The sequence below is a fragment of the Anoplophora glabripennis genome, unplaced genomic scaffold (genome assembly GCF_000390285.2).
Source record: "Anoplophora glabripennis isolate ALB-LARVAE unplaced genomic scaffold, Agla_2.0 scaffold48, whole genome shotgun sequence".
NCBI classification, from domain to species: Eukaryota; Metazoa; Arthropoda; class Insecta; order Coleoptera; family Cerambycidae; genus Anoplophora; species Anoplophora glabripennis.
The window spans coordinates 201940-221485 of NW_019416270.1; the positions used below are offsets into that span (position 1 = coordinate 201940).

At 31.6% G+C, this 19546-nt stretch overlaps 1 protein-coding gene across 1 annotated transcript; it reads right to left on the reverse strand.

Moving 5' to 3' along the window:
• Positions 1 to 828: 828 nt before the first annotated feature.
• Positions 829 to 19166, reverse strand: LOC108904976 (alpha-tocopherol transfer protein-like). The gene is made up of 6 exons (XM_018707716.2): positions 19077 to 19166; positions 11312 to 11504; positions 11166 to 11257; positions 9041 to 9191; positions 3717 to 4021; positions 829 to 1193 (listed from the first exon to the last, which is right to left on the reverse strand). The coding sequence occupies exons 2-6, from the start codon at positions 11397 to 11399 to the stop codon at positions 999 to 1001; spliced, it is 831 nt and encodes a 276-aa protein (XP_018563232.2). The 5' UTR covers positions 11400 to 11504; positions 19077 to 19166; the 3' UTR covers positions 829 to 998.
• Positions 19167 to 19546: the final 380 nt, after the last annotated feature.

The window sequence follows — 19546 nt, forward strand, 5'->3', positions numbered from 1 at the left end:
AATTCAATTTGGAACGAATACACTGAAGATGAATTTTTCGAGACAAAACGTCTGAATCTGGTTCAGGCTAAGGCAGTACAGTATTGGAGGTCATGAAGGCTTGCAAAAAATGTAATACAATTTCTAAGATCGTATTTAAAAAAATGAAGTTGATGATGGTCCTGGAGAGACGAAACGTTACATATAAAAATTGATTATGGCATTCGATAGAGTTTAAAAAGTGGCCATGAGAAAGTGTTCTTCTTTTTTCAATATCACCTCAAACAAGGCTGAAACGAAACAAAAACGAATTTCCAAAATTTCAGTTTTTTCAAATATTTCGAAACCTAATCATGTTAGCCTTGATATTTTAGAAGCATAATGTTGGTCCCCTGATTACGCCCCCATTTGAGCTAGTTTGTATCTCTTACCGTTTTCAAGATCCCTGTAGTGAGAAGCGAATTTGTAACAGCCTGTAGAAACCTAAAAAGTTCAATAGTTCAATAATTTCAAATAGTTAAATAATTTCAAATAGTACAATATTTTCAAATAGTTCAATAATTTCAAATAGTCAAATTTCAATAATTCACTAATTCAAATACCTAGTCGAATATTTCAAATTTCAAATAGTCAAATAGTTCAATAATTTTAAAATGTTCAATAATTTTTAAATAAAGAGAGAATGTATAATATAATAAATAATGAAACAAAACTTTTTTGATTTTAAACTTTTATTCAGTTGTTTAATATAACGTATACAGACAAATTAATTCATAATGTCCACTATTTTAAAATAGCGTTGTTCTATAATAATATGGGATACAAAGTATTATAATAATAGCTTTTTACTATACCTCTTCTTTAACAAATCACTGTTACAAAACTATTACTTGTTTTGAGCAACCCTAGATAATACGGAACTGTTAACATTTATAAAAGCTTTACAAAATTATATTTTATTTAATATATCCATTTATTATAATGCAACAATTTTATTGTTATTCTTTATATTTTTAAATTCAAGTACCTGATTGGCCATCATCCGTAATGTATCCGAACTTGTGTAAATCTTCAAAGTATTTTTCCTCCGTCAGCAACTGCATATACCACGATCTGTTATCGAAATGGCCAGCATTCCCTCCATATTCAATAGGTAGAATATCAGGCGATACGAAGGCTTGGAGAGACGTCAGATCACTGCCATGTACAATTATCTAAAAGCAGAATTACGATAAGGAATAACTAAATGACGACAAACGTGGAAATCATCATTAAATTAGTTAATGTATTTTCTCCAAACATACAACCAAGTGACATACTAGTAGATTATACGCAAACTAATGAATACTAAATTCAATTTTGCGACAAGACTAGGCGCAGACTCTAAGATCTTTCCAGACGTTATCAAGTTTTATTTAGTTCATAATGGAATGTTAAATCCAGCGGCAAATATAAATAGGGTGTTAGTGAAGTCTACCGAAAATCCTTAAGGGTGAATTAGAGGGTAAAACTGAACGTAAAATTTGTGGCTATTCGCGCAAGCTTACGTAGGTAGTTTAATAGAAGACACATTGTTCAGAAGGAACAGGAGTAATTACAGTTTTACTTGTAGTGGCAAGCATTAAACTGTAACTTAAAATCCCTTGATAAATAAATGAATGAAGAAGCAATTCAATAGCAATAGAATATTGGGAATGATACTGGTAAACGTCACGAAAATCTGTAACCTAGAAATGCATTAATTCATTTTCGTTATTAAATAATAGTTCATTTTGAAAGAATATAACCCCAGAAAACATTGCAATGGTGACTGTTAATGAAGCTTTGCGACAAAAATGTCTTAGTTTCGATAAAATATATGTTATCGTCGGCAAAAGATGAAAAAATATTTAATCTTAATAAAAAGTCATTAAAGATTACACCGTAGATTTCAATCAATTTTCTTACGGGTATATTCAGAAAAAATAGTTCAATTTTGGTATGGACAATATTTTATCCTTTGTTAACAATAATTTGAAATCAACATTCAAACAAAAAAAACAATTAAAGCCAGTACAAATTTTTACATTTTAAATTTAAGGCAGCTGCAAATTTCAAGACAACTTCAACACATTTTTGGCTGGCATATTGTAAGCGTATTGCATATAGATTGGACTACAGTTTTAAGACTAAATTTGTTGTACCTATGTCAAAAGAAGTTTCTTTTGACATAGGTACAACTATATAAAAGTAGCTATATTAGAAGCGTGTAATCCTAGACAGAGGTCTGGTCATAAAACGCAGAAAGAAGAAATATAATGGAAATAAAACGTATCAAGAACTAAAAAATAAGCTTGTCAGACCCATCCTATTCATATTAACCAGAAGTTGTCTGCTATTGAGAAACGAAAGTGTTTTTTTTTCAAGTTTATTAAAAGTTTGAAAGTGCCGCGGAAAACTATTATTAAAACTTCATTTCAAAATTGCCTTATTAGAAATGTGGTTTTACATGGTACATGTTCTTCAATGGCCTTGAAGGAGCATTTTTCTGACCTGTGCTGCTGATATGATAAAATAAAACTTTGGCAGATAAGCGAAGCAATTTGCGATAGATAAGCGTAACACATATTTTGATCTTAAAATTTTTTGGAAGCTCTTCATCAATGCAAATTCGTCACAGACTTCAAAGGCCACTTCAAATAAATCTATCCAGGACTACTTAGCGAAACGGAAACATCGCTGAGAAAAGTGTGTGAATAGGGGAGGGCAGTACTTTGAAAGAGATAAAGTCCAATAATGTATAAAAGTAATAATAAAGNCATCAATGCAAATTCGTCACAGACTTCAAAGGCCACTTCAAATAAATCTATCCAGGACTACTTAGCGAAACGGAAACATCGCTGAGAAAAGTGTGTGAATAGGGGAGGGCAGTACTTTGAAAGAGATAAAGTCCAATAATGTATAAAAGTAATAATAAAGTTTGAAAAACAAAGTTCGGTTATTTTCTGAACAGATCTCGTATTTCGGCACATTTTTATAAAACCCTATCGATTGGTTTTCCTCAAATTGAGCTTCATTAATCGTAGATTATTTTGTTGTATAATAGGGCTATCATTGTATTGCTATTACTTTGGGGAAACTCCGTTTTCAATTTAGAGGTAATAAAATTAAGATTAAAAACGATTTTTTTAATAACTCCTTAATTTTCTAACATACTGAGATGAAAACGTTTATAAGATGTCAAAATCGAAACGTCAGCGGAAGAGTGGAGGTGATGGTGCACATCAATTTTATCTAAAACAGCACTTCTCAATCATAGGCACGCGTAAGGAATGACTGGGGGTAAGGCGGTATATCCCTCCCCACCATTCCTCCGCTTACACTTCGATTTTTTTTAAATTACTAAAAAAATACGGATAATCTACATATAATCGCGTGCAAAATTAAAGGCTTTAAATTTAACACACTGTAGCACAAAAACAGAGCACCCAGATTAAAAATGACAAAATAGAAGTCCCATTATTTTCACCCAAGTATCTGCCGTTAACAGCTTGACCTACTAATTTGTGACGCCCTGTAAAGTCGGCAGAACACTGTATTAAAAAGAAATTGTTGCCGAAAAGAAGTTTTATTTAAATAGAAATCGACCAGTCCCAGCATTTTTTCAACAAGTTAGTTGTTTAAAAATATTGAATGTATCCACTACTTTCAATATACAGCTTTTAATCCGGCTAAATAAAATTTGCATAAACCCTTACCCTCTTGCGGATTTTTTCCTTCAGGAAAGGCTTGAGAACGGCGACGACCGCGTCAAAATAGAAGGGCTCATTAACGATATGGAAGCCCTTGAACCTCAGCGGGAACGTCTCTTGTACCAGCTCAACCATTCTCTTGGCGTAATAAGGAGTGAAGAACTTCGCGTGCTGTAAACTAAGCCCTGCCATATCCAAGATAACAACGATCCCCGCTATCTGAGTTTCCGCTTCACGTACTATTTGCTCCAGCGCCAAAACGTTGACGCGAAAAACGTCGTCTATTGTTACCTTCGACGAATCGAAGTTATCTGGAAGAACACAATCAATTTTAGCCCACGTCGCATCTTATACGTTATCAGCGTTTCTCGTTCTCCATTATTCAGTCAGAATTTTATGACCGATATAACCACTTGCGTTTTCAGGAAGATACGTACAAAAGGTAAAATGTTTCACACATAAACCAATGTATTCACATTGTTCCGTAATGTATTTTGAATGAAATTCAGATAAGAATACCGAGTTTAAAATAGTAACGAATAAGTTTTGCAGCGCTTAAATAAATCGATTTTTGTTTTTTGAGATCTTTCTTATCAATTCTGATAAATTATATTTGATCTATGACCATTATCTCATCATTAAAATATCATTTTAATTAAAGGTGATATTATTAATAATATTTAAAAACCTTAACTGTTAACAATAATATTATCGGATACAGATATGACCAATGAAGAGCTGTGGTTCCAAGAAAATACGTTAGCATAAGAACAGGCAATTACCAACACATAATTTTGGATACAACACTAGATTTCTAAATTACTTACCACCGAAAATGAAAAAAAAAAACTAATTTTCAAAGATTAAATCGTACGTTAATGATGAAAAGAACAAATTCGTTAAAATTCAGGTAATTATTTTGTGGAAAAACGCTAGGACACGTCGATTAGTATTTTTAGTTGCGGATTTTTTGACATAAGAAAATTGTGAGTGTCTCAAGAAGAACATATGCAGTCATCATTAATTTTTTTTAATGGAACGCCCTGTATCTTATGCCATTTTTGTATTGTACGGTAAATTATGAACATACCATATCTCTAAAATTAACGGTTTTCGTAATAATAACGTTTGAAATGTGATAAATGGAAAAAAAATTGCTTAATGTCTAATCATAAAACATTATTTAAATAACCATTGCTCTATAATAAATGTTCAATGTTTTGTTCGTTTATATTTTTGTAGTCAGCGGATTGTTTCCCGTTGAACATTTTCAGTTACCCCTGCTGGAATAAGTCTTATTTTCGTATACCATGTTTCAGGTCATCAAGATTATTTGGTTTATTCGCGTAAACTTTAGATTTCAAATAACCCCAGAAGAAGAAATCTAAAGAGGTTGAATCCGGTGACCTTGGTGGCCACTCAATAGGACCTCTGCATTCAATCCATGTATTAGGGAAAGTTGAGTAAAGAAATTGTCGAACTGCAATAATTGCAAAATGAGGAGGTGCCCCATCGTGTTGGGACCATATGTCATTATGAGGAATATCTAGATCTTGTAGATTAGGAAACACAACAGTTAAAACGGCGAGTTCAAACTGAAAAAAGTCTAAGTAGCGTTCTTCATTTCAATTTTCTTAAAAAAAAAATAGGGTCCAGGAAATCGGATTTCAACAATACCTTCCCAAACATTTATTTTTTGACGATGCTGTGTGTGACAGACTTGTGTCCAACGAGGATTTTCAGTTGCCCAGTACCTGCAGTTTTGTTTGTTTACGTGTCCATTTAAAACAAAAGTAGCATCATCAGAAAAAATAATCTTTCGGGTGAAATATAAGTTTTGATTATTCATCTCAATTATCTGCCCACAAAACTGCGTTCTTTTATCATCTTCTAATAGTTCATGTAGCAGTTGAACCTTATAAGGATGGTATTTATTTTTTCGTAGTATTTGTGACAGATCCCGATGACAAATTACAATTCCTGGAGATTGTCCTAACGGCTACATGGGAATTATTTACAGTTTCTAGTAAAACGTCTAATTTAGAATCTTCTGATATTTCTGCTGGTCTTCCTTTAGGTAAATCTTTAACGTGGCCGTGCTCAGCAAATTTCAATTCAATTTTGCTGACAGTAGATCTAGTAATTGGAGGTCGATCAGGATGAATTACATTAAATAAATTACACACTTGTTGAGTACGCACTCTGTCTGTAAAACCAATCATCATAAGTACTTCAATACGTTCTTTCTCAGATAAATGCATTTTTAAAACGCAAAACTTACAAAATGACACTAGCAAACTAAACGCCGGTGACAGTTTGGTTATTGTCACAAAGTAGGTATTACATCAAAATGGTTTAGGGGTCAACGAATGAAAAACAATTAATACGAAGAAAACTGTTTTGATTAAGACAAAATTTGGCATACTAGGTTGTTTTTGTTGACTTTTAAAAAAATGTTCAAGGTTGTCCAATTTAAACATTTTATTTAATTGTGTGTATTTCAAAATATCAATTTTCAAACGTCATTATTACAAAAACCGCTGATTTTTAAGATATGGTATGTTATACAAAAAATATTCAGAATTTACCGTACAATTCAAAAATGGCATAAAAAACAGGGCGTTCCATTAAAAAAATCAATGATGACTGCATCTGTTCTTCTTGAGACACCCTGTATACAATTTTCTTATGTCAAAAAATCCGCAACTAAAAATACCAATGGACGTGTCTGAGCGTTTTTCCACAAAATAATTACCTGAATTTTAAACGAATTTGTTCCTTTCATCATGAACGCACTGTCATTAAATTTATTTAAAATAAAATTAAAAACTTATCTGCTACACACAACACGAAATATACCTAATAATATTGAATACTGTATACTGCGCTGCCCATTAGACTTTCTTTTAAGCTGTTAATAAAATATATTCGCAATTTAAAGTGAAAATTTTGCATTTTTGTAGTTTTCGTTAGGCTTGTAGATATCTTTTTATAATTTTATCTTTTAATAAATTTAATAAATGAATTAGGCCATTCCTAACTTTTTTCTGTGTACTCTACTGCTTAGCTGATTGTCACTAAAAAATTTATAAAAATAGGATATTAAATACAATGCATTCATGAAAATGCCGAACAAATGATTGGAGTAGAAATTCTGCAATTTTATTGCAGGTAGAAGGAGGCATAGTTGTGAAAAAATGCAATTTTTCTTGGTCAATATTACTTGTCCCACCTATAACTAAAATATTAATTCTACATTACAAGAAATATTAATTCTTTAATAGCTGTTGGTACTGTATTGCTTCGATATATGAAAAAAATAATATATTAAATTTTAATTTATACTCATGTCATCTAATTCAGTGGTTCATTAATTTACCGGTCGTTAGTTTAGAGTAAATTTCATACAAAGGCTTTGTTATAACTTAGTTAATTTATGATAGTATAACAGAGGTCCAGTACCTACTGTTCTGTTCAACAATGTTAATTAAAATGTGCACTAATTAAGCGGTAAACATAATTATAATCCGTGAACTTAGGAAGCCTAGAGCAACTGATTTTTTGACGTTCTGCATCATATTACATTGGTAAACAGTATCATTTGGGTGATTTGCATGGCAGTATACAGGGTGATTCATTAACAATGGGAAAGTCGAAAGCTGAAGATAGTACACGTGAAATGGTGACCATTGGCGCAAACATGCTTTATCCGAAAGTTGATAGTTTCCGAAATACAGGGTGTTGAAAGTTAAACTTTTAAATCGTTTTTTGCGATTATTCTGAAAATATGTTGGTTAGGAACTTGAAATTTTGCGAAACTATATTTTTTTAGGCGTCGAATAAGATGCGTGTTGCAATTTCAGCATTGCTCATAGAGGGCGACACTTATGACCAATTTTACCGAAAATTTAGTTAATAACTTTTTACCCTGTACATATAACATGAAACTTGATTCAAAACCTGAAAGAGCAATCATTTTTCCATTAATTATGTACTCTTGTTTCATTTCGGTATCTCGATCCGTTTTCGAGAAAAATCGATTTAACGAACACTATGTTTTGATAATACGAGAAATTAAAAGCGAAACAAACCAAGTGTTTCTTCGTGTTATTACAACAATTAACAATAAAACAAATAAAATACGTAATTATGATTTAAAGTAATTGTTCGAAGAATCCACCGTTGACACTGATACACTTTACACGTTTTCTGAGAGATCTTCGAGTTTGAAACAACATATTGGGATTGCGTCTGACTTCGTTGGCAGCGATTTGTATTCTTTGCCACAACTCTTCACACGAGCCAATAGATTCTTTGTAAACTATATCTTTCATTCGAGACCAAATAGAAAAATCAAGAGGATTGAAGTCCGGACTTCTGGATGGCCAAGCAAAAATGCTTACATGGCCAATCCAGCGATTTGGAAAAACTGCATCTAAATATGCACGCACTGGCCAAGAAAAATGCGGTGGAGCTCCGTCGTGCATGAACCACATGTCTCTTCTTAAATAAAGTGGAACTTCTTCAAGCCGTGGAAGCATTTTTACTTGGCCACCCAGAAGTCCGGACTTCAATCCTCTTCATTTTTCTATTTGGAAGAATCTATTGGTTCGTGTGAAGAGTTGTGGCAAAGAATACAAATCGCTGCCAACGAAGTCAAACGCAATCCCAATATGTTGTTTCAAACTCGAAGATCTCTCAGAAAACGTTGTGTAAAGTGTGTAAATGTCAACGGTGGATTCTTCGAACACTGACTTTAAATCATTATTACGAATTTCATTTGTTTTATTGTTAATTGTTGTAATAACACGAAGAAACACTTGGTTTGTTTCGCTTTTAATTTCTCGTATTATCAAAACATAGTGTTCGTTAAATCGATTTTTCTCGAAAACGGATCGAGATACCGAAATGAAACAAGAATACACAATTAATGGAAAAATGATTGCTCTTTCAGGTTTTGAATCAAGTTTCATGTTAGACATACAGGGTAAAAAGTTATTAACTAAATTTTCGGTAAAATTGGTCGTAAGTGGCGCCCTCTATGAGCAATGCTGAAATTACAACACGCATCTTATTCGTCGCCTAAAAAAACATAGTTTCACAAATTTTCAAGTTCCTAACCTACATATTTTCAGAATAATCGCAAAAAAACGATTTAAAATTTTAACTTTCAACACCCTGTGTTTCCGAAACTATAAACTTTCGGATAAGGCATGTTTGCGCCAATGGTCACCATTTCACGTGTAGTATCTTCAGCTTACGATTTTCCCATTGTTAATTAATCACCCTGTATATTTCTTCTATGATTAGTCGTGTATGAGTTTACTTACCTACTTTAATTATGTACACTCGTCTACCAAATTGGTCCCTTTGTAGAAGCATATTCTGAGCTTGAAGATCAAACATCGTAGTACATTCTGAGGGCAAGGGACAGCTGAATAGTTCTGGGCACTTAAGTCTCATCAGGAAATACCTCTGTATCTGGAATTTTTAAGAAATAGTACCCAATTATTCGAGAACATGTTAACATTTTGACGAAAATTTAAAACAAAAACAAGTCGGTGATACCAATACCAACTTTACTAATACCTTTGACAGATTCAACCACGACATCTTGTACATACAAACTGAATAAGTTTGTTGTGCCTGACTCACTATTGTAACGTTTTCAATCACATTTACAAAATATGTATCAATTTGTTTAATGCCGTGATTTTAAGTTTCATAACTTTCATAAAAAATCTAGCGTGCTTCAAGGTTCTACACTTGGACCCTTACTTTATGTTTTGTTTATTAACGACATTATGGCTGACTAACAAGTACACAATTTAATTTATACAGACCACCTTAAATTCTTGTAGGACATAACTACCATTATCGATTATTACAGGTTGCAAAATGTACTTGATGTTATTAGTCTATGGTCTCAAAATAATAATTTAACCTTAAATTCTTCTAAATGTGATATCGTTACAATCACTAGAAGGAAATATTCAGTCGTACTTAATTATAAATTATATAATATAACACTACATTAGTAGCATGGAGCCCAATTTATGTTCAACAAATTGCACCTATGGGAACAGTACCTACAGGTTTGTGAAATCACCGGTATACGAACTACTGCAGTTTTCTGTCAGAATATGCTACTTGACGGTTTCAATATTCATGTCCTTGTGAAAAGGGGATATGTTTCTCGTTATGTTTTTATATAATGTTTTTCATAATATTTGGACTGTCCAGGTGTTTTAAGTAACATTCGAATAAAAGTACCACACCTATCAGCTAGAAGCAATAACGTTTAGTCTATCCACAGCACGCAGTAAGCAGTCATGTATGCTTCATATTGTTTGTTAACTTTTTGCTTTGTTCTTTATATCTGTGTTATTTATGTGTAAGTTCCTCTCCTCAACTTTTTATATTTATTTCTTCTTTTTTTTTGTTATATATTATAATAGACTTAACATATTCTGATACTAGGCATCTCTTGTTGTAACTGTATTTTTTTTAATAAATTGAAATATTAGTCAGATAATAATAGGCAAAAAAATTAATATAAACCTTAGTTTGTTTTGCGATATGTGATATTCGAGGTGAGGAAACATTGTGTCCATTTAGCGAAAATGCAAATAAAAATAGAAATAACAATTTTCCAACGAGGAAAATATAGTTTCTTTAAGAAACGGTTATGTTTGCACTCTGATGATGAAGTTGTTTGTTATTTTTCTTTTTATTTCATTCGTGCTAATAACAATGTTAGCCTATGTTTACATATTTTTTATGTTTAATTTATATTCACTTGTTATTTTGTTTTTTTATCAACCTCGTTCAGATTTAGCTTTTTAACGTGTCAACATATTCAATAAAATTCATTGAAAAACTGTTGTTCTTGTTGTGAAACAAATAGAAAGTTCAATCTTTAATATTTAGTCTAAAAAAGAAAATACGAAAATTTTACGGAAGTTTTTCTCCCATAAATATCAAACATTTACCAAGTATATACAAATATTTTCAAAAGCGTAGAAGTACACATCTCTCTAAAAGGGCTGACCCCTCATGTCTACGTCACTGGCAATTGAAATGCTGAATTAGTAGCTACTATAAAAAAAAGTTTCTATGAACTATATTGATTATTTTTATCTTAAAGTTTGTGCACTTGCGGCTGTGTCTGTGCTGTCAAATAGGTAAATACATTTTTTACAATGATGCTGCCTATAATGTATATGTCATCAAGACTCAATTTTTTTATTGTATATTTCCAGTAACACTGTACGTGCATAAAGTGAATTTCTTACTAGTTCCATAAGCTTTTAATGTTGGTGAATGTGTCTATAATAATATGTAAGGCCTTTTATAAACTATTAAGTCAAGTTTAGTTATTTTACATGCAAACTTCTTAAACTAAAATGTCTTTAAGCACCTACAAAAAGCAACCTCAACTACAACTTTACTTACCATGTGAAAGGCCTTCTTGCTGTCAAACTTCCTGGCCCTGAGGAACCGCAACAAAAACTGATCACTGTCTGGCACAGACAAATTAGGATCATCTGAAATGCAAGAAGACGTTATACAACGAAATAAACCTTATTTATTTCCGTTACTTTTAACCATAAGCCGCAGGGCTTCGAGTTCTCGCTTATAAACCTCTGGAGACTCATTTAACTCTTTCTCGGCTCTCTCTGCTGCCATTCTGTATCCATAAAGAGGGCTCCGTTGGGAGTTTTACTCACAACGCTGGCCAGAGCCTGACGGAATGGCGAGTTTCGTGCCATGTTGTTCTCCATCTTCGCATTTCTGGATTGATAAGTTTTTATTGATTAAATAAATGTACTACGCCGATATTCAAAAACTGTTATACAAACTCTTTAATTATGCATAGAAAATTCAAGAGGTAGTGCCAGACTCTCACTTGAAAAGTTTTTAACATACAGGGTGTTAATTAAGTATGTACAATAAATTCAACAGACGATTATTTGAGTGATTTTTAGACGAAAAGTTCACATAAACATTGGTCGCAGATCCCTCATTTTCGAGATAAGGTGTTAAACTTTTGTAAAAAAATTGCTATTTCGTAAATATCTTAAATACCCAATTTTAGACTTAACAAATCTAATCAAGTTAGGGCTAAACTGGCCCCTTAACACTACAAATAACACTACCAAATTACAACAAAATTGGGTAAAGGGTGTTTAACATATTTACGAAATAGCAATTTTTTTTACAAAAGTTTAACACCTTGTATCTTGAAAATGAAGCATCTGCGGACCAATTTTTATATGAACTTTTTTCTTAAAATCACTCAAATAATCGTCTGTTGAATTTATTGTACATACTTAAGTAACACCCTGTATATTTCAGATCTGCATGATTATTGAATTGAATGTATCATTAATTTGCTCAATAAAACGATATTACAGATTTTTTGAATATATGTATCCACCAAGCTGGAACAGGAGATTTAAAATTTCATTTTAATCAAAACATGTCCACGAAGATAGGTCTCAAAATAGTAAAAAAGTTGATAAAAGGAATTTGAGATTTAGTGAATTGCAAAGGAAAATCAAGACTTGATAATTGTACCTAACAAATATATTTCAAACAAAAAAAAAACCTAAGTGAATGAATGAAATCCCATTAGACTATTCTGGCATTTAAAAAAGAAATTATGAATTTAACAGTCTTAAAATGCCATTTGTATAGGTATACAAAAGAATAAAAAAATACAGATAGAATCCAATCTACAATTTGATATGAAAAACTTTATATCCATATAATGGAGATAACAAACATCACTAGTAAAACTTAGTGGCAATGTGAGATACAGACGTTTTACTTAGGTATGCTACATTTATAGAACATGAAAAATATAGCTATCGATTGTAAGATTATGTAAAAAGAAATCAAGGGATCAATATTAAATATGTACACTGCATAGGTATGAAGAAAGCTTATTAATTTTAAGGTAGCAATTCTGTGCTCAGGTGTACTATATGTATCTAATGATAGACAGAGCGTTTCATTAAAAATGAGAGATAACTTAATGGGACTTTTCCAAGATTAAAATAGGATGAATCTGCAACGTGTCAAAATGAAAACAAAATTCAAGTTCTGGCAAATCCATCAAGCTAAAAATTTGATTAAATATATTTTTTCGTACGAGAATTTCGAAAATAATATTCACTTCTTTGCTCATTGACAGAGGGCGCTAGTTGGACATTACTGGTGGACCAATTATGACCTAAACATTTTCGTTCCTCACTTATCTACAATTTAGGCAAAAAAACAATGAAAAGTATGCCAATTATGAATAAAAATGGTAAATTAGTTAAAAGTAAAAAAAACTAATAATTTTCAAGATAAAAGCAATTTTTCATATTACTGCATGTTAAATAGGTAGACACACTAAATTGAATCACGCAGTCTGTTGCAAACAATTTTATTTAAGTTCTGGTATATGTATTCTAATGCTTAAAAAATATTTACTTATAACTCGACGGCCGAAATTATAGATAGTGATTCATCGCTAGCTCTTGGACTAGTAAGGAGGATGAGGCGTGCGGGGATCGAAAATACATAGGCGTGTATACGTAAAAGGCAACAAGATGTAGAAAATATGGACAAAATATAATAAAACATAACATCTATTATTTTTAGAGGTTTTATCTAGAAAACTTCAAATATTTTAGTAACATTTTGTTTTTAAATTTTAAGTGTTTTCTATAAAACGATGCCCTCTTGGGCATCGATAACCCACCACCACCCGGCTTACGCCGCCGCAAAATATTGTAATGTTTACTAATAATATATTTATTTAAGTAGGTACTTACATATTTTATAATAATTATCTCACGAATATTATCACTGTCACACTTTCACTTCACTGCCACATAATCACTTCACTATTAATATATTTAAATACTTACATATCACATTATTCACATTATATATTTCACATATCACTGTTGCTATCACTATCACTAGAATCATCTTCACCCAAATGAATAATGACTGGTTCTATGAACACTTCTACCGTTGTATCAAGATCCCACATACGTTGTTCCTCTTTCTGTGCATGTCCAATACACTTACACCATGTTTCAGCAGTGACGTGATTAATAGCATCCTGTAATAATAATTTCACGTCGTTTATTTTAAAGGTGGTGTTTTTTCGTGCGATTTCATTCTTTATTTGTGCCCAAACCAACTCAATTGGGTTTAATTCACAGTGGTATGGCGGTAAACGGAGTACACGAATTCCTCGATCTTTGGCCATCTCATCCACTACATACTTAATGTATTGACCTTTTTCTCTTTGGACAATTTTTAATAATTGTACTTTTAGCATGGTTTCTGTATATTCAATATTTTTCGATTGTAACCAGTCCATAATATTTCCTTTTCTCCATGCTGATGTCGGTAACATTTCAACTCTTCTACTATGATAAGGTGCGTTATCCATCACAACAACTGCTCCTGGCTCCAGATATGATAAAACATATTCAAACCATTTTTCAAACACGTCGCTGTTCATATCTTCATGATAATCTCCCGTTTTTCGTGACTCAAATACATGCAAACCATTTTCTAAAAATCCCGTATCGCTTCCAATATGTGTTATAATCAATCTTCGTCCTTTTCCAGAAGGTGCCTTTAATCCAGTAGAAAATCCATCTAAAAATGCTTGTCTCTTACTCTTAACATTACCATCCTGCCAAACTTTTGATACAGTATGACCTTCGTTTACCCATGTTTCATCCATGTAATATATCTTCTTACCAGATGCACGAAGTTCTCTTATTTTTTCTAAGTATTCTCTTCGCCATACCACAATTTCGTCTTTTTCAACGAGCATACTATTCCGATTCCGTTTCAAATATCGAAAATTCATGTCACGCATTATTCTTCTAAGAACCTTATCAGAGAAATTAGGAATATCCTCATCTTCAGCTATTGCAGCTTGAATTTTCTTTATCGTTGGTATTTCATTTCTAAAGAAAAATCCATGAATTTTCCTACGTATGGAGTATTTCACGTCAACGTCGACTTCTATTTTCTTCCTCCCTCGTGTTTCCACTTTTTTCTTCTTTGGATTCACTTCTACACTATTTTTTATGGCACGATAAACAGTAGCAACGGATACTTTTGTCAACGAACTACACATATCAACAGCTTCACTTACACTTGTATTAGAATTTCGCGACCGAATTCCTTTATACACGTTTTTTACCATTATTAATTCCGCATCGCATAGGTTAGGGCGTTTATGAGCAACAGACCGTTTGCTACAACCGGCACTTTGATCCATTTTAATTATTATTCCTACGTTTTAAAACGTCCCGATTGTATTTTTTTAATTTATAAATTTACTATAGTCACGGAATATGCAAACCCTCGCGCGCGCTTATAGTTTGACGTTTCTAACTACGGCTAACTCGAATTCTACGTACGTCCGTTTACACCCACTAAAAAGAGCATTTCCCTATCTGTAATAAGTGCGATAGACAGAGATAGGAAATAAATCGCGTTCAGTGTAACTCAGTCTATGACTGTTATAGATCCTATCGATGTGCAAAGAGAGCGGCACATCATTTAACATAAGCAAATAATATTGAACCGTTATAAAAATCATTTTAAGTATTATACACTTTACGGTAATAGTGTTTCTATATTATGTATGAATCACTATCTATATTTTCGGCCGTCGAGTATAGATATCTTAATTGACGTAACCTGCCACTATAATTTTTTTAACATCACGACAATTGTTAATGGTGCTTTTACTAATACGACAAAAAAAAATAGGATCGGGGCCTTGTATGTTCTGGAAACTAAATAGTATGTAACCTAAACCAAAACCACTGCAAAAGTGATTACCAATAAACCAGATTGAGTGAAATAGTTTAAAGCACGATGTTTTTTTGGGTTGTTCCGTTGTTTCTGGTCCCTGTCAGTTACAGGCTGTTAGAACCCCTAGGTGTGTCCTGACGTTAATTTCAGTTGTTGCTGTTGATTTTAAGGCAGCTGCGGTCGGAATCGTCCTTCAGACAATGATGGCCTCCTGAGACATTCCATAATGGTCTGTCTAACTGCAGTCAGTTATACAGAGTCTTTTTCGATGTTACTTTTATTTTTTGAAAAAACGTCATGACTAACTAGATATTTGGAAAAATCCGAATTCGACCAATTTCTTCAAATGCGTTCAGCTCCGTTGCTATTTATTAAAAAATAAATAAATTACAAAGTTTTAGGTTTTTGCAGTGTTAATAAGACAGCAACCTGAAACTTTGTAATTTAATTTTTTTTGTAAAATAAATAGCAACGGAGTTACACGCATCTCAAATTTTCCAATTATCGAGTCAGCCATGACGTTTTTTAGAAGTAACATTTAATAAGGATCATAAAACTGCACATCTTTCCTCATTTAAACTTTTTTGCATCTCTGCTACTTTCCCAGATCCCTACACTAAACATGGAAATAACTCACCCTGTATATACAATATGTCCACGGATTGAGTTTACATGAGGACAAATGGACCAAAAAGTGAAAGATACGGAAAAAATGCATTGTTGATAAAAGTTTTTGCTTGTTTAGAAAATACGAATCACCATGACGAACTTCAATTTTGTTGTACAGGGTGTGTCAAAAACACAAAAATGTTATTTTACGTAAAACATACCTTATTTTGCAAGATACGAAAAAAGGGATTCTTGATAAATGTTTTTACTTGAAAAATGAATAAGAGTCACGTGATCAAAAATTTAATTAAGTATTCTCTAGCACACCTCTAATCAGAGTACCTACTAATTCCTAAAATAATAATGACACTTAAAGGATATATTATATATTTTTAACTTAATTGTTGTTGTAATTATGTTCGTTTTATTTAAAAATTATACTTGAATAAGATGCATTTCAGTTTTGTACATTGTTCCCTGTATAAAAAATAACATTTTTGATGATGTGACTTTTATTCATGTTTCAAGCAAAAACTTTTATCAAGAATACCTTTTTTCGTATCTTGCAAAATAAGTTATGTTTACCCTTATGCAAAATAACATTTTTCTGTTTTGTATCCACCCTATACAATAGAATTGAAGTTTGTCATTGTGATTCGTATTTTCTAAACAAAAAAAACTAATCAAGAATGCCTTTTTTTTCGTATCTTGCAAAATAAGGTATGTTTACTCTTACATTTTTGTGTTTTTGAGCCACCCTGTACAACAAAGTTGAAGTTCGTTATGGTGATTGGTATTTTCTAAACAAGCAAAAACTTTTCCCAAAGATCCCAAAAAAGATCTTAGATCTCAAAAATATCTTAGATCTCTTTAAATGCTAGACAAATATCCTTATATTAAGTAACTTTTTTTTAAATTTAATACTTCATTGGCATCATCAGCCTCAGTTGAAAGAATGTTCTCGTTTGCTACTTTTATTAATGCCCCCAGGCGAAGTACACTTTCCGATAAAAATTTTGAAAATTTAGTTCTACTTAAGGCAAATTCATTATGTACATAAGAATAATGTGTAAATTTACTGATTGTTAGAAAATATTTTTTGAGTTGAGTTGATAATATTATTTTGTGTATGTATATAGTATACTATAGTAAATGTTAAATATTTGACTATAGTTTCATTTCAGTATCTAATGCAGTGACATTCCAACAATTGGTTAGGTACTTCCATTAAAAATTTATTTGCCAGCATGTGTTCTATTAAAATAAATATTTTGTCTAACATAAATTCCAATAACTAACAATGGCCCAATTTATTGAAACTTAAGATCTTATGTTTTCTAAATGATCTGAGAAGTTACCTACTTTTTTAATCTTAGATCTCCTCCAACGATCTAAGATATTTTTTGATCTTAGATCACATTTAATGAGCTAAAATACGGATCTTTGTAAAAAGATCTTTTATAAAAGTATCTTGTATCTGAGATCTTTCTAATGTCAAATGATCTTTTTTAAAATTATCTATAGATACTTTTCAAAAAAGATCTAATATCTTTGATCTAGATCCTTTTTATAAGGATCTTTTCCAGCTCTGCCCTCTTGTAAACTCAATCCGCGAACATACTGTATAGACCACGGTGTAATAACCAGAGAAACCATCGTATTTTAAACATCAGCACGAGCTGTGAAAATCTTAAAACCACCACATGAAATATATTCATTTCATTATAAATGTGAATGGGATAACTAAAATAATTAAAATAAAGCAGCAAAATTTCGATTTAAGTTGCCAAAACTGGACAGACCTACAAGTCATCTCTTTCAGTAATGAAATAACTTTTTTTGTAGTTTTTGTTTCGACTTGATAAAAAAATTAGTTTTAAATTTTAAATTAATTTGCACCTTATTTAAAATCTTTTAACAAATTAATGTTCCTGTTTAACGTATAATGAAAAAAATAAAATTACGTTTATCTATAAATGTATTCGATTTTCTGAAGCTCAACTAATTTATACCATTTTTACTCAAATTTAAGTAAACCCACTTTTTGTTTTTATAGCCGACTTAACCTACATATGAATAACTAAAAAAAAACTATCATAGGTACCTATTTCACCAGGACGTTGTAGTTAGCGCCCTCTACTGGTGAAGATAAAGATGACATTTTTAAAATTCTCTCCCTAGTTCAAGTTCATCATTTTTCAACTTGATTGAATATTGTTAAAATACGATTTTTTTCATTATAATTTTACAACCTATAAATTGAACGACATTTAATTAAGGCATGTTTAGCCCAGATGCCCTATTTTACCTCAGAATAAAGAACCACTTTAATTATTTTTTTAAACGTCTGTAAGTAAATCTATTAGGTTATATTTTTTAAGCATTACATTACATTTACATATCAATGGATTCTCATCAACTATATTTCTAAATTTTTCTAGTACTTACCTAGTTTTTGATTTATGAATATTGATGATGCTTCTTAAGGGTGTTAATAATAATAACTATGTAACTTTATATTACTTCACGTAGATACCTTACATATTTTTATATTTGTTACTTTTACAGAACTATTAGAGATATAAACAGATTCAGCAGCAATCAGAAAGAAATTGCATGTTGTCAGATGTGCTAAATGAATAAAATATTGAATAATACATTTAGATGAATTAGTAATATGAAGGTAACTGCACAGAATCGATAGAGGAAAAATTAGGATAACTTGATGAACAGAATAAGTATTTTATAAATTCGTCAGCTAAATTTGAACTCATGTTTTAAAAACCTTCTTACGGCTCTTTTACGGCATTTAAATTATCGACGTTAACTTAAATATTAAATAAAATAAACCCCAATCAATCGCATGCAAGTCAATACGGCCTCTAGTGATGCGCGCAAATTTCTACTCACCCAAAACAAGATTCCTCACACAAGATGCACTCTACTCATTTCCAGTAATTGTATATGATTTTTTAAAATAAATTTTTAGCTGGATATAAACACAAAGTTGAAGGTTAACGAAATATCGACTTTATCAGCCCTCGTGTCGATGGTGTAGCACATGCGTAAATGTAACTAGTGCCTAACTGGGTCCTAAACCACAGATTTAATATCAGGATATTTATTTATAAATTTATATGTCGTCTGATTGACCTGAAATGGTTTCCATGTCCCAAAACGATATTGATTGGTCATTGTTTGGAGCAAGTTCCACAGGGGATGAAACATGTAATTGAATTGATTACCAAATCTAAAAATAAAAGGGTTCAGTTTGAAACAAATTACTGAATAATATTATATACCTATTAGAAAAATGTGACATGCTTTGTAAATATTTCAGTTTTTATATTCATCTCTAGCTCTAACTGAAATACCGACAA

Coding starts and splice junctions, on each gene's coding strand:
- LOC108904976 (XM_018707716.2), bottom strand. CDS start 11,399: ATGGCAGCAGAGAGAGCCGAGAAAGAGTTAAATGAGTCTCCAGAGGTT. Junction 9,192..11,165: donor GCAAGAAGGCCTTTCACATG/GTAAGTAAAGTT, acceptor TAAAAATTCCAG/ATACAGAGGTATTTCCTGAT. Junction 1,194..3,716: donor AGGAAAAAATCCGCAAGAGG/GTAAGGGTTTAT, acceptor TTCTGCTTTTAG/ATAATTGTACATGGCAGTGA.